Source organism: Megascapheus bottae, chromosome 6 (assembly GCF_031878675.1).
Source record: "Megascapheus bottae isolate mThoBot1 chromosome 6, mThoBot2.hap1, whole genome shotgun sequence".
Classification (NCBI taxonomy): Eukaryota; Metazoa; Chordata; class Mammalia; order Rodentia; family Geomyidae; genus Megascapheus; species Megascapheus bottae.
This window is the reverse complement of record NC_143514.1, coordinates 7,105,721-7,121,513: the sequence shown is the minus strand read 5'-3', so window position 1 is coordinate 7,121,513 and position 15,793 is coordinate 7,105,721. Positions and strand designations below refer to the sequence as shown.

General features: G+C 46.2%; 1 protein-coding gene across 1 annotated transcript in view; it reads left to right on the top strand.

The window, feature by feature from the left end:
* Window positions 1–895: 895 nt before the first annotated feature.
* The window catches only part of Dipk1a (divergent protein kinase domain 1A), a 65,030-nt gene continuing 50,132 nt past the window's right edge, over window positions 896–15,793 (top strand). The window contains exon 1 of the mRNA XM_090334202.1: window positions 896–1,007. Coding sequence (XP_090190328.1) covers window positions 954–1,007 — 54 coding nt within the window. The 5' untranslated portion in view covers window positions 896–953. The remainder of the gene's footprint in view (window positions 1,008–15,793) is intronic.

The window sequence follows — 15,793 nt, the reverse complement described above, 5'->3', positions numbered from 1 at the left end:
CCAACCCGCCTAGCCACCGGGGTCAACAGCTGCGCTCCCAGTGCAGCGGCTCCCCGTTCCCTTATTTGGACCTCGCTGTCAAAAGAAAGGTACCACGCCCCGGGCTCTCCGCGGCCGGACGGGTCGGGGCCCCCGCCCTAGTTCATAATCGAATTCATAATCATTTCCCCCCTCCCAGTCAGGCTTCTGGGAGTCAGGAAAACTCTGAAGCCACCAGGAAAATACAAACAAAAGTTGGATTTTTTTTTAAGTACAGTGGGAAAAGAAGTTGAGGCAAGCCGGAGATGGGCGCACGCTGGAGATCGAGGGGAGTCCGGGGGTCGCAGGACGCGGAGTCCCCGAGAGTCCTGCACCTCGGCCCGGCGCGCGGGGGTCCTCGCGGCAGAAGAAGCGTCCCCAGGATCTCCCCGCACGCACGCGGGGCGGACCCGACCAGACTCCCCGGAGCAGAAGTCCAGGGAGAGCGGCGGCCCCGCGGGCGCCGGGGGCGGGGAGCCTGGAGCCCCGCCAGTGAGTGGCGAGGTCGGCGCACACCTCCAGCCGGTTCCCACCCTCGCTTTCACCCGCGAAGCCCGCGACACCCCAGCTTCGGCCGCGCCGCCGCCCTCCTCCGCGAGCTTCCCCTTTAAGCGCGGGCGGCGGTGGGATTTGTGTCGGCGGAGGCGAGGCGCCGACTCCCCTTTAGGGCGGAGGCGGCGGCCCCGGCAGCCGTCCGCTCGGACCGCAGTCCGCTCTGACAGCCGCGCCTTCTGTGGGGAGCGAGCGGGAGGCCGGGCCTCCGGTCGCCCGCCGCCGTCACCGCGGTGGGGCCGTGCGGAGCGCGCGCCGCACGCCGCGGCGGGGGCGGGGGAAGTGGGCGGGCCCGGCCGGGGGCGGGGGGGAAGGCGGGGAGCCCAGCCACCCGCGCCGGGTCCGCCTCTGACTGCGGCGCGGCGGGGCGATGTGCGAGTACCATGGCGAGGAGCCTCTGTCCGGGGGCCTGGCTGAGGAAACCCCGCTACCTCCAGGTAGGCCGGCGGCCGCGGGCGCTACCCGCCCCGCGGAGGACCCGGGCCCAGGCCGGGGCGGGCCGGGCCGCGCTCCTCCCTCTCTCCGGGCGCCTCCCTCCGCCCGCCTGGGGTCGCCGCCCGCGGGAGCCGCGCCTCTCCCCACCTCCCGGCACCTGGCGGCGCCCCCCGCCGCGGCTCCACGCGCCTCCTCGCCCCGCGACCCCCGCGCCCAGCCACGGCCCTCCCTCCAGCGGCTCGGCCGGACGGCGGGGGCCGGAGACCCAGGGTCGTCCTGCCCGAGCTCGCCGCGCGCCCGGGGAGCCCGGCGCGGTCCCCGGGTGCGACCCCCGCGCGCCCCTGACGCCGTCCCCGCGCCCGGCCCCTTCCCGGCCGGAGCTAGGCACGCGCCGCCGTCCCTCTCCGGTCTCCCCGCGGCTCTGGGTCCCCCCTCCCCCTCGCCCGTATCCCGGCGTCTGGGTTGCCATTGCTCCATCTTTCCAAACAATTAGGACAATTTGTCCTCCCCGAGGTGCGCCCGGAGCCGCGGGAAGCGACTCCGGCGTTTCCTTCGCACCCGCTGGGGGGAGAAGTGGGAGGTCGGGGTCGGAAGCCCCGGCGGAGGACGCGGGTGTCCTCTCGGCTGCTGCTTCTTTTTATTTTATTTTTTTTTTTTTGCAAAGGAAAAGGCGGGGAGCAGCGGCCGGTGGCGAGCCCGTCTCCACCCCAGCCCCCAGCCGAACACACGTCATTCGCAGTCCTGTCGTGTGTACTGTTGGCGTGTTAATTTTTCATGATTCTCCGTTCGGCTGCCGGTCTGTGTTCGAACCCTTCTCCTTTGCCTTCATGTTCTGCGCGGTCACCAGGGGGACCTCGGGGACGGCGCGAGTGGCCGAGCGAGCACAGATCCATCACCGGGATGGAAAAAACAGCCGCCGAAATCAGTGCCTCACCCGGCTCAGCTGTGCCGGCTGCTCTCGCTGGACACTCTTCTACCTCTCAGATTACCAACACGTATTTAGGCAGATTATGTGGAGTCGGCTGGTGGTCTGAAAAAATATTTTTAAGTTGAGAAGGAACCAGCCTGGGGCAAATAAATTATTGTGATGTTTTTACTGGAGAAGGATATATGTGTTAGTCCTCTGAAAGGGATGATGTTCTGCAAATCTGGAAACGTGGTTTGGCAACTCAGATATCAAAGGTTGTAAGAATACAACTGATTGTTCAGAGTCTTTCTTGCAGCCAGTGGTAATTGCACCTTGAGTGACAGTTTTATAATCCAGTCTGGAATTCAAGCTAGTGCTAGGTAATCTTTTGGGTCAGTGTGTCTTGGGGTATTTAAAATGCTTTCAGGTTGGAAATGTGGCTTAGTGGTAGAGTGCTTGACTAGCATGCATGAAACCCTGGGTTTGATTCTCAGTGCCACATACACAGAAAAAGCTGGATGTGGTGCTGTGGCTCAAGTGGTAGAGTTTTAGCCTTGAGAAAGCCCAAGGACAGTGCTCGGGCCCTGAGTTCAAGCCCAGGACTGGGGGAAAAAAAAAACCGCTCAAGGTCAGTGCCTAAGCCAAACCTTGAATCCAAGCTCCAGGGAATGGCAAATAAATGTTTTATTTGTTTTTGTTTTGCCTGTCAGGCTTGAACTCAGGGCCTGGGCACTATCCTTGGACACTTTTTGCTTAAGGCTAACAATTTGCCACTTGAGCCACAGCACCACTTTCCGCTTTTTTCTATGTATGTGGTACAGAGGAATTGAACCCTGGTCTTCCTGCATACTAGGCAAGCACTCTACCACTAGGCCAAACTCCCGGCCTCCTCTAATGCTTTTTTTTAAAATAAAGAGTGGAGGTAGGCTTTCTTTTAGGTGTCAGTGATTTTGGTTATAAAATAATGCTTTGCATAGGTATGACTGTGGCATGTATTTCTCTTATTTTCTTTTGCCATTCCCTGGGCTTGAATTCAGGGCCTTGCAGCAGCTTTTTCTTTCATGGCTGGCGCTTTTACCACTTGAGCCAGACTTCAGCCTGTGACTGACATTCTTTTTCTTTTTTTTTTTGGTCAGTCTGAGGCTTGAGTTAGGGCCTGTACTGCCCTTGGATTTTCTCAAGGCTAGAGCTCTACCACTTGAGTCTCAGCACCACTTCTGGCTTTTTTTTTTTTTTTTTTTTTAATGTATGTGGTACTGAGGAATTGAACCCGGGTCTTTGTACACACAGGGCAAGCATTGTACCACTAGGCCAAACTCCTGGCTCCCTGACATTCTTTGGTACTGTAATGTTAGGGCTTTCAAACTGGCTAAATTTAGTTATTCTTACATAAGTAAATGGCAGTGATAATTTCTGAAATTTTTTTCCAGTTGTGCAGCTTGAACTCAGGGCCTGGGCACTGACTCTGAGCTCTTTGCAAAAGTCCAGTGCTCTACCACTTTGAGCCACAGCTCTACTTCCCATTTTCTTTTCTTCCTCCTCTCCCTTTCTTTCTTCATTCCTTCCTTCTTTGGCAATCCCTGGGGCTTGACCTCAGGGCCTGGGCAGATCCTTGAGCTTTTTTTTTGCTCAAGGCAGCAGTCTACCACTTGAGCCACAGTGCCACTTCTGGATTTTTCTGTTTATGTGGTACTGAGGAATCAAACCCAGGGCTTCATCTGTACAAGTACTCTACCACAAAGCCACATTCCCAGCTCCTAAATTTTGTTATTTGAACATTGGTATCTACTACCAAACTAAGGTAAATTCAGAATTTAGCACTTCAAAAGGATTTTAAGTCATAGTGGTGTTTAGTAATCTATTTCCATATAAAATATCTCTTAGATAGAAACTTTATATGCTATAGTATTGTAGACAGAAAAAGAAAGATATCCCAAACCTGGAATTCTAAGGGGCTAGTGTTTTAAATATCATATTAGTGTTAGTAGATATTTTCTCAGTGAATTTTCTTTGTATCACGTACTACACTGGTTAGCCAAGGTTTTTTTTTTTTTTTCTGCCAGTCCTGGGGCTTGAACTAAGGGCCTCAGCACTGTCCTTGGGTTTTCTCGAGGCTAAAGTTCTACCACTTGAGCCACAGCACCACTTCCACCTTTTTCTATGTATGTGGTACCAGGGAATGGAACCCAGGGCTTCATGATTGCTAGGCAAGCACTCTATCACTAGGCCATGATCCTGGCCAGTTTTTTCTTTTTTTTTTTTAAGGTCTTCGGATTATTCAGGTGTTCTACTTTCTCTGTTTCCTCCCTGCTGCCCAGCACTGTGTGTGTATGTCCTCTAATACTAGGTACGGTACTTCAGCCTCAAAATTGCTTTGGGCAAAGTCACAGTGTTTTCAACTGAGAAACTACTGTACAACTAGTTTTTCAGCCACTAATTACTGAAGGTTGAAGTCATATGTACAATTCTTTTTTTTTCTTTATCAGCATGAGACATGAGAGCAGAGCCAAGGTTTGCTTTTTGAGCATTTATTGATCTTAGATGCTTGCTATGGCTTATTTTATGGATTCAGTCAAGTACTTAATTCATATTTGTTAGATTCCTGTCACATGGTAGATACTGCAGAGGATTCAGAGGGAGCTACACAATCACCTTTGTGATCCCTGTGGAGCTTATGGTCTAGTCAGAGAAACACATTAATCAGATAATCTTAGGAATATGTGGTGACAGGTAATTGCTATGAAGGAAAAAAAGGAGCAGAAGACTGGTACTTCATCATGAAAGGTTTTGTTTTGGTTGGTCATGGGCCTTGAACTCGTCCTGGGTCCTGTCCCTGAGCTTTTCAGCTGAAGGCTGAAGCTCCCTTAAGCCAAGCTCCATTCCCCCCCTTTCCCCCCCCCCTCTCTTTGTTGCCAGTCCCGAGCTTGAGCTCAGGGTCTGAGCACTGTCCTTGGACTTTCTCAAGGCTAGAGCTCTACCACTTGAGCCTCAGCACCACTTCCGGCTTTTTTCTATGTGTGTGGTAACAAGGAATTGAACCCGGTCTTCGTGCATGCTAGGCAAACACTTTAACCACTAGGCCAAACTCCCAGCCCTACTGACTAAATTTTATTTGCTATGGAGAGTGTTTATTGGGACTTCAAAGGGTTTCTTGGCAGAAATGAAATAAAAAAATTCTCCTCTCACCAGCTTGTTTATGTCAGAACTTCTTCATAGCAAGGAAACTAATGCTCATGTTTTGGGAGAAAATCTTAGAATACAAATGTCTGGATAAGTAACATTTCTGCATGAATGTGTTTTAATTTAGAGTGAGGTGGTGATTATTCAACAAGTTTAAGAGATCTTGTTTGGCTTGTGGGTAGGGGAAGGAGTACTAAAAGGAAACGAATTTATTTCAAAGAATGGGGAGAGATGAAGACAGAGCAAGAGGATGCGGTGGTTTCAAAGACTAGCTTTAGATATTTGCACTTTTGTTGTTTGTCTTCAACTAGATAGGGTCAAAAATCAGTTATGTTCTGAGATGTTCAAGTCTTAGGACTGGTAGGGGTGTGTGCGCAGGCGTGAGCGCACATGCACATATGTACATACGTGCCTGGGGCCTGGACTCAGGGTCTGGGTGTTGTTCCTGAGCTCTTTTGCTGAAGACTAGCTCTCTACCACTAAGATCTCATTCTCCTTTTGAGGTAGTTAATTGGAGTTTCAGAAACTTTCCTGCCTGGGGTAGCTTCAAACTACAGTCCTTAGATCTCAGTCTCCTGAGTAGCTAAGATTACAGGCATCAGCTACTAGCACTTGTTCAGATCCCACTTTTCCCACTGTCTTTAATTTCAGGGCAACCATGTGAGCATTTGGCCCCCACCACAGCCTCCTCTTCCTCTCCCTCTCCCGCACTCCTCCCCTTTCCCCCCTCTTCCTCCTTCTCCTCCTTCTTTTTCCTCCCTCAGTCCTGGGGCTTGAACTCAGGGCCTGGGCACTTTCCCTGAGCCTCTCTGTGCTCAAGAGTAGAATTCTCCCATTTAAAACCATAGTGCCATCCTTTTCTGTTAATGTAATACTGAGGAATCAAATGCAGGGTTTCCTGCATGTTAGACAAGCACTCTACCACTAAGCCGCATTCCCAGTCAGAGCATTTGGCTTACTAAGAAAGTAGCTCTATTTCCAGGTTTTTGTTGTTGTTGTTGTTGTTTGGAGGGGGCAGTCTTGCAGCTTGAGCTCAGGGCTCAGGCATTGTCCTTCCTTACTTTTTTTTCCCCCGTATAAAAAGGTGAATTTATTGGGGAAGAAGATTGTGAATTGACCGCGCAGGAACACAGTGCAGACTTGGGAGCATTGGAATTGGCGCTTGAATTTGGCTGATCTCCACACAAAGCAGCCCCCCCCTCCCCCAAGTGGATATCCCCCCTCATGGGGGGGTGGGGATAAGGTTGCCCCTCCCTATAAGGGCAAAGGTGGCTGGGCTGCTTTACCATTGTTGACCTTCCACAATGGGGTGGGGAACTCTTAGCACATTCAAGATGGTGCCAGTCTTTGCTCCCCTTAACACTCCCCCCTTTTCTTTTAGCCTAGTCAAATCCTTGACTCATTTACCTCAGTATAAACAGGGCTATACCAGGTGCGTGGGATCATCAGTTTTATAACTCTGAGCCTCTTTTTTTACTAAGGACATCATTGTATTAATTACACATGGGCCAATCAACAGTAACAAAATAATCACCAGTGGGCCAATCATAGCTGAGGATTAGGGAAGTTACCCAGGGGGACCAGTTGAATAGTCTCTCATACCATCCTTGGGACCCCTGTCTTTCCCTTTCTCACTCATCTAGTCTCCTCTTTTCAGCTGCCAAGCTATCTTTTATTACTGCAGTATGGTTTGCCCAAAAGCAACATTCTTCTCCCAGGCGACACTCAAACCTCTAGGAACAATATATCTAGTCCTCTTCTGTTCTGGAGGACAGCTTCAGCTAGGGACCCTAGTGAGTCAGTGAGCTTGTCAATTGACTTACAAATTCCTTCCATACTTTTTGCTCAAGACTAGTGCTCTGCCGCTTGAGCCACAGCACCACTTCCAGTTTTTTCTGTATATTTGTTATCAAGGAATCAAACCCAGGGCTTCATGCATGCTTGGCAAGCACTCTACCAGTAGGCTATGCTCTTGGCCCAAGATATTCTATTGTTGATGAATAAAAGAACTTGTGTATCCCTGCTACTAGTGGAATGATGCTCATCAATAAAGTGCAGTGCAGTACTGATACATATCTTAATGCGGGTGAACCTTGAAAATATTAAATATATGAAACAAGCCAGTTACAAAAGAATGTATTGTATAATTCCATTCATAGGAAATGACCAGAATGAGCATCTGTAAGACAGTGGTTTCTCAGAACTAGGAGGGCTGTGGGAAAACGAAGAGTGACTACTAATGGATGGAGATTATATGGAGGTGGAAATGTTCCAGAAATAATAGTGGTGATGGCCACACAACTCTGAATATATGAGAAACTACAAAATCATATACTTTAAATGAGTTTATGAATTCTAGCTTCAGTTATGAATTCCAGTTTCAGTTCTGCGAAGCTGAAAAGGAAGGAAAGAAAGGGAAGGGAGGGAGGGAAGGAAGGAAGAAAGGAAGGAAGGAATGAAGGAAGCAAGCAAGCAAATAAATGACTTCTCTCATGAATGTGATCCTTGTTTCTGTTCTTTGCTATGTGTTCCATCACTGCCAGCTTTATAGTGCAAAGGACATTTGCTTCTAGGGGAGTGGTAAAGACACAGCATACCTCTGGGAGCCAGGAGCACTTGGGACCTTTCTCAAACAGGTGGCCAACATACATGTACCTGAGCAGCAAGCTTCTCATGGCAAGGCATTCTGCCAGAACAAGCTAATATATAGCTCCATCCTTTGCCGCGGTGTTGTTGAAAACTTACCTGGAAAATGGCATGCTCTAGACTAGCCAGAATATGTTGTAGCAGCATCTTGAATGAGTCCTGCCTTAAGCCATTTTTAGGTATTGTTTTTTTTTTTAGGGAGGGGCAGTCTTGGAGCTTGAACTCAGGACCTGGGAACTATCACTGAGCTTCTTCCTCTTGATCGAGATAGCATGCTACCACTTTAAGCCACAGTACCACTTTTGGCTTTTTCTGATGTGTGATACCGAGGAATCAAACCCAGGGCTTCATGCATGCTAGGCAAACACTTGAACCACTATGCCACATTCCCAGCCAGGTGACATTTTCTTCAATTCACGATTACAGTTTGTCCTATTGGATGTGGTAACATAGCCTAACACCTGTGTTTCATGTATTTAGCAGTTTGCTTTCAACAAATTGGGATCTGCTTTTGTTTAGGGCTTACTCACTTTGAGTGAGGCTTGATAATGCAGAAGCCCTATAATTTGTTGGGTTTTGTTAGAATACTTTCTTTCTTCTCACTGTCATTAAGTCCTTGAAGAACGAAAGTTAAGACAATTTAGAGTAATTCACTCTAGAGTGTACACATTTTCCATTCCAGTCATTCTGCCTATACTCAATTGCATATGGAAAGATGATATAATTCTAATGGAATTTGAAGATGATACAATTCTAATAGAATGGTACAATTCTGGTAGAATCTGAAGTTTGAAATAATTGGGCACTTTTAAGATCTCCAAAAATTTTAACATTTTTGAGGCAGACTCTTTTTATTTTTTTTATTTTTTTTGCCAGTCCTGAGGCTTGAACTCAGGGCCTGGGCACTGTCCTTGGGCTTTCTCAAGGATAGCACTCTACCTCTTGTGCCACAGTGGATCTTCATGCATGCTAGGAAAGCACTCCACCACTAGGCCAAAAACTCCAGGCCTTGAGGCAGACTCTTAAAAAAGTTCAGTAGGGCTGTCATAAATGAATGGACAGCATGTTTTATTAGAATGTTGGTCCCTATTTAACATTTCTAATACCTAGTGTGTTGGTCTGTATTATAACTTTTTTCCAAATAGTTTGACTCATTACTACTTACTATAACTTGTATAGGATTTAGTTTCAGTTAGTCAAAGATGTAGATTAACTAGAAACAACAAAAAAATATGGATAATTTGAGTTATTCATTTATCTTTATTCCCAAAAAGTGATAGAGGAAAAGACTTGCATTTTTGCCTCTGCCCAAGACTAAACCTCCAGTCAGTGATTAACTTTGTGGAATTATGTGTGTACAGAGATCATGTCCAATTACAAGGTCTTAAATTCAAGCATACAGCAGACATTGTGTCACACTCTTTTTTTCCATATATTTTTTATTGTAATTAATAGAAGGGTTACATGATATTTGCCAGATAGAAGGTGCATTAATTCACATTCATTGATACCCTTCCACATGTCTTGGTCCCCATTACCCTCCCCCCCACCCTCCCTGTGTCACACTCTTGTAATAAACACTTGGGAGTTTGAAGCAGGAGGATTATGAGTTCAAGGCCAGGCTAGACTATATAGGGAGACTTTGCCTCGAAAAAACAAATAATAATAATGTAAAAAAAAATAAAAGAAATTCAAGTGTGAAATTTTCGTGTAACCTTTTTTGTTCCTGTTCAGAATGGTGTATTCTAGCTGCTGTAATCCTAGCTACTCAAGAGGCTGAGATCTGAGGAACATAGTTTGAAGACAGGCCAGGCAGAAAAGTTGCTATGAGACTCTTACCTCCAACTAGCAATTCAAAACATGGAAGTGGCACTGTCGCTCAAAAAGGTAGAGAACCATGGGGCCGGGAGTGTAGCCTCATGATAGAGTGCTCACCCCACATGCACAAGAGACCTGGGTTTGATTCTCAGTACCACATACCCAGAAAAAGCCAGGAATGGCTCTGAGGCTCAAGTGGCAGACTGCTAGCCTGGAGCAAAAAGTGTCAAAGGACAGTGCTCTGGCCCTGAGTTCAGTCCCCAGGACTGGCAAAAAAAAAAAAAAAAGGTCTAGAGCCAGCCTTGAGCACACAGAGGCTCAGGGACATGCCCAGGCCCTGAGTTCATCCACACCACCACCCCCCGACAAAAAAATAAAATGAAATAAACAGCTGGGCACCAATAGCAATGGTAAGGAAGAACATTAAACACGTACTAAACAACTAAAAAACTTTTTTTTTTTTGGTGGGGCTTGAACTCAGCGTCTGGGTGCTGTCCCTGATCTTCTTTATGCTCAAGGCTAGTGTGCGATCACTTAAGCCACAGCTGTACTGTTTTTTTTTTTTTTTTTTTTTGGTGGTTAACTGTAGATAAGAGTCTCCTGGACTTTTCTGCCCAGGTTGCTTTGACTGGGATCCTCAGATCTCAGTCTGCTGAGTAGTTAGTTTTGGAGGCATCAGATCAGTCAGCAGCACTAGGCCAAAAATCTTTTAATCTTAGAAGTCTGACTTTAGGGAAAAAAAAGTATTGTAATTATTTATTTATTTTTTTGCCAGTCCTGGGGCTTGAACTCAGGGCCTGAGCACTGTCCTTGGGCTTTCTCAAGGATAGCACTCTACCACTTGAGCCAAAGCACCACTTCTAGCTTTTTCTTTGTATCTAGCACTGAGGAATTGAACCTGGGTCTTCATGCATGCCAGGCAAGCACTCTGCCACTATGCCAAATCCTGGTCCACAATTACTTTTTTTTTTTAGTTTTTTTTGCCAGTCCTGGGCTTAAGCTCAGGGCCTGAGCACTGTCCTTGGATTTTCTCAAGACTAGAGCTCTACCACTTGAGCCTCAGCACCACTCCGGCTTTTTCTATTTATGTGGTACCGAGGAATCAAACCTAGGTCTTCGTGCATGCTAGGCAAGCGCTCTACCACTAGGCCAAACTCCCGGCCCTAGTCGTTTGTTTTTAATTTGAATTTTTGGCAGTACTTGGATTAGAACTTAGTGTCTTGTACTTGACTAGGCAGGTGCTCTATCACATGTGGCATGCCCTCACCCTTTTGTTGTTTTTTATATGGAGTCTTGCTATGTTCCCCAGGCTGAGATTACAGGAGTGTGCTGTCTCTACCCAGCTATAGGTGAATTTGTATATATTTACTTATTTTTCAGAAACTGGGACTTGAACACAAGGCCTGTGTTTTAGGTAGACCTTTTCTGCTTAAAGCTGATACTGTACCTTTTTTTTTTTTTCCTGGTGGGTCATGGGCCTTGAACTTGGCCTGGGCGCAGTCTCTGAGCTCTTCAGCTCAAGGCTGCCACCCTACCCTTGAGCCAAACCTCACTTCCCATTTTCTAGAGGTCAATTGGAGATAAGAGTCTCAGGTCCTTTTTGCCCTGGACAGGCTTTGAACCACTATCTTCAGATCTCAGCCTCCTGAGTAGTTAGGATTACAGGCGAGAGCCACCCATGCCTTATTCTACCTTTTGAGGGACACCTCCACTTCTGACCTTTTGCTGGTTTATTGTTGGCATAAGTCTCAGGCTACCTTTGAACCACTATCTTCAGATCTCTACCTGAGTAGCTACTACTATTGACATGAGCCACAAGTGCCAGGCTACATTTGTCTTTAGAAATTTATTCTTTGTCTAGGTGCTGGTGACTCACACTTGTAATCTTAGCTGTTAAGGAGATCTGAGGATCGTGGTTCAAAGCCAGCCTGAGTAGGAAAGTCTGTGAGATTCTCATCTCCAGTTAACCACCAGAAAACTAAAAGTGGCTCTGTGGCTCAGTGTGTAAGAGCACTGGCCTTGAATAAAAGGAGCTCAGGGACCCAGCTCAAGCCCTGAGTTCAAGCCCCAGGGCTGACCAAAAAAAAAAAGTTCCTTCGTTTTTAATTAGATATTGAATAACATTAAGTAATTACCTGTTGAGGTGTGATATTAGAATTATATTTGTGTTTTTCTTCGCATTTTTATTGTGGTCAAAACATGTAAGATAAAATTCACCACCTTAAACATATAGTACAGTAAAGTTAACATTATGTACCTGGTATACAGCATATCTCATCTTTGTAAAACTGAAACTTTACGATTGAACACAACTCCCTATTTCCTTCTTACCCTCCAGTCATTGGTAACCACATCCTACTTTCTGTTTCCATTGGTTTGGCTACCTTAAGTGCCTCATATAACTTAAGTTGTTCCGTGGGTTTTTTTGTTTGTTTTTGACGTAATGTCTTCTTTCTCTTTTTCCTTTTTCCTTTTTTTTTTTGCCTGTCCTGGACCTTGAACTCGGGGCCTGAGTCATCAGCACTAGGCCAAAAATCTTTTAGTCTTGGAAGTCTGATTAGGATTACAGGTGTGAGCCACCACACCTGGTTTCCTGCTTTTAACCCGTAGTAACTGCACCTTATTTAGTCTTACATAATTCTTCCTCCTCCTCCTCCTCCTCTTCCTTCTTCTTGGTTGTTGTTGTTGTAGACTCTGGGCCTGGGTGTTGTCTCTGAGCTCTTCAGCAGAAGGCTACTGACCTACCCCTTGAGCCACAGCACCACTTCCGGTTTTCTCTTGGTTAATTGGAGATAAGAGTATCCCAGTTGTTAATGCCCAGGCTAACTTTGAACCCTGATCCTCAGATCTCAGCTTGCTGAGTAGCTAGGATTACAGGTATGAGAGTGTAATATGTATCCCAGCTATATATTTCTTCTTAAAATAGTTGTTTTGTCAGAATAGCCAATGACTTTATTATTTAGTTTATAATAAGCATGTCTTCTTATAGTATATGTTCAAGATAATTATTGTATACATTTAATTTCTCTAAAGAAAACAGCATACATATAATCAATTATAGACATAAGTTTATGTAGATAAATATGTGGTAAGTTTATGTAGCTACATATGTGTTAAATGTACTATGTTTAACTCAGCAGTAGAGTATGTACTTAGTATATGCATAGCATTGGATTCTATCCTCCATATGAGAAAGAGACAGAGTGACAGAGACAACAGAGAGAATTGCTTTAATGAATAGACCTTCTAGGTCTTGATTTACTGATTTTCATTTTTTATTTGTTCCTTTTTGTGTGTATGTGTGTGTGCTGATCTTGAGTCTTGAACTTGGGGCCAGGACACTGTACCTGAGCCTTTGTACTCAAGCCTGATGTTCTACCACTTGAGCCGTAGCTCTACTCCCAAACTGTTTTGGTGAATAGTTGTAGATAAGACTCCCACAGAATTTCCTACCTAGGCTAGCTTTGAACCACCTCATATCTCAGATCTTCTGAGTAGTTAGGATTATAGGCGTGAGCCACCAAAACCGGCTATGACTTTGCATTTTTGTGTTTGTGTGTGTGTGGCAGGGGTCATGGAGCTTGAACTCTGGGTCTGGACGCTGTCCCTGAATTCTTCAGCTCAAGGTTACAACCCTACCCCTACAGCAACAACCCTACTCCCTGTTTTCTAATGATTAATTGGAGATAAGAGTCTCAAGGTCTAGGCCAGGAGTTTGGCCTAGTGGTAGAGTGCTTGTCTAGCATGCATGAAGACCTGGGTTCGATTCCTTGGTACCACATACATAGAAAAAAGCCGGAAATGGTGATGAGGCTCAAGTGGTAGAGCTCTAGCCTTGAGAAAGTCCAAGGACAGTGCTCAGGCCCTGAGCTCAATCCCAGGACTTGCAAAAAAAAAAAAAAAGTCTCAAGGTCTTTAGTGCCTGGGTTTGAACCATGATCCTCAGATCTCAGCCCTTGAGTAGCTAGAATTGCAGGTGTGAGACACTGGGCCCAACTGCATTTTTTTTTTGTCCAGTGAGAGGATTTTAACTCAGGGCATGAGCACTGTCCTTGGACTTTCTCAAGGCTAGAGCTCTATGACTTTAGCCACAGCACCATTTCTGGCTTTTTCTATGCACGTGGTATGGAGGAATTGAACCTGGGTCTTCATGCATGCTAGGCAAGCACTCTACCCCTAGGCCAAACTCCCAGCTGTCTTTGCATTTAAAAATGGGTATTTTGGTGCTGGTAATTCTCTTCTCTTCCTTTCTCCCCTCCCCTCCCCTTCTCTCCTCTCTCCTCTTCTCTCTTTCTCTGATTCTGAGGCTTGAACTCAGGGCCTGGGCTCTGTTCCTGAGCCTCTCTGTGCTCAAGGCTACCACTTCAGCTTTTTCTGTGTATCTGGTACTGAGGAATGAGACCCAGGGCTTCATGTATGCTAGGCAAGCACTCTACCACTAAGCCACATTCCCAAGATGACAAGATACATTTTAGTATCTGTCTAAATATTTGGCCATAACAATACAGAATGAAAGAACTCATTTAAAAAACAAATGCGGGCCGGGAGTTTGGCCGAGTGGTTAAAGTGCTTGCCTAGCATGCATGAAGACCCAGGTTCGATTCCTCGGTACCACATACATAGAAAAAAGCCAGAAGTGGTGCTGAGGCTCAAGTGGTAGAGCTCTAGCCTTGAGAAAGTCCAAGGACAGTGCTCAGGCCCTGAGCTCAAGCCCAGGACTGGCAAAAAAAAAAAAAATGCTTTTTTCAGTAACCCCAAATGAGAACAAGGTTCTAATATTGCTTGTGATGCACTTAACATTCAAAACCCTTTTTTTTGGGGGGGGGGTCATGGGACTTGAACTCTGTGCTTGAGTGTTGTCCCTGAGCTCCTCAGCTCAAGGCTCCCATCCTACCCCTTGAGCCACAGCACCACTTCCTGCATTTATTTATTTATTTGTTTGTCAGTTATGGGGCTTGAACTCTGGGAGTGGGTGTTGTCCCTCAGCTCTTCAGCTCCAGGCTACCACCCTACCCCTTGAGCCACAGCACCGGTTTTCTGGTGGTTAATCGGAGATAAAGAGTCTCACAGATTTTAGTGCCCTCGCTGGCTTTGAGCTGATGTCCTCAGATCTCAGCCTCCCAAGTAGCTAGGATTACAGGCATGAGCCACTGCACCTGGGTAACAGTTGCATTTTTAATTTTGTTTTTTGTTTTGTTTTTTCCTAATCTTGGGAACTTCAAATAGTAACAGCAACTCTATTTCTTCTTCCATCCACTTTGGAAAGATTTTCTTTTTTTTTTTGTTGTTTTTGTGCCAGACCTGAGGCTTGAACTCAGAGCCTGAGTGCACTGTGTCTAAGCTTCTGTGCTTAAAGCTAGCATTTTACCACTTGGGCTACACCTCCACTTCTGGCTCAAGTGCCACAGCATCACTTCCAGCTTTTTCTGTATATGTGGTACCAAAGAATCGATCCCAGGGCTTCGTACATGTTAGGCAAACATTCTACCACTATACTATGCTCTAGGGCCCAGATTTAGTTTTATGTCTTTTTTTTCCCGCTTTCATTTTTTTTTTTTGGTCTATTGTAGGGCTTGAACTCAAGGCCTGGGTGCTGTCCTTGAGCTTTCTTCCTCAAGGTTAACACTCTACCACTTTGAGCCACAGAGCCACTTCTAGTTTTCTGGTAATGAGTCTCATGGACTTATGACTATGAACCATGTTCCTCAGATCTCAGCCTCTTGAGTAGCCAGAATTACCAGAGTAAGCCACTGGTGCCTGGCTTACTTCTTTCTATCATCTACATGTTTTTCTTTTTCTTTCTTTCCTTTTTTTTTTTTTTGCCTGTCCTGGGCGTGGACTCAGGGCCTGAGCACTGTCCTTGGGCTTTCTCAAGGCTAGAATTCTACCACTTGAGCCACAGCACCTCTTCTGGCTTTTTCTCTATGCATTTGGTACTGAGGAATCGAACCTGGGCCTTCATGTATGCTAGGTAAGCACTCTACCACTAGGCCAACCTCCCAGCCCCCATCTGCACTTTTGTAGTCTAAAGTTTGGTAACATTTAAGTTTTGTTCTATCACCACAACCAAGTTTCTATATAAGTTGAATCTAAGATATAGAAACTATAGAGAATATTATATTATTAGAGCCTACCTCTTCATTTATAAAAGAACATCTCCCTTATGAACCTGAGACCCATAGACTACAGCTTGTAGTTGTTTTCTTAGTCATGGGAAACAAGTGGAATTAACAGACC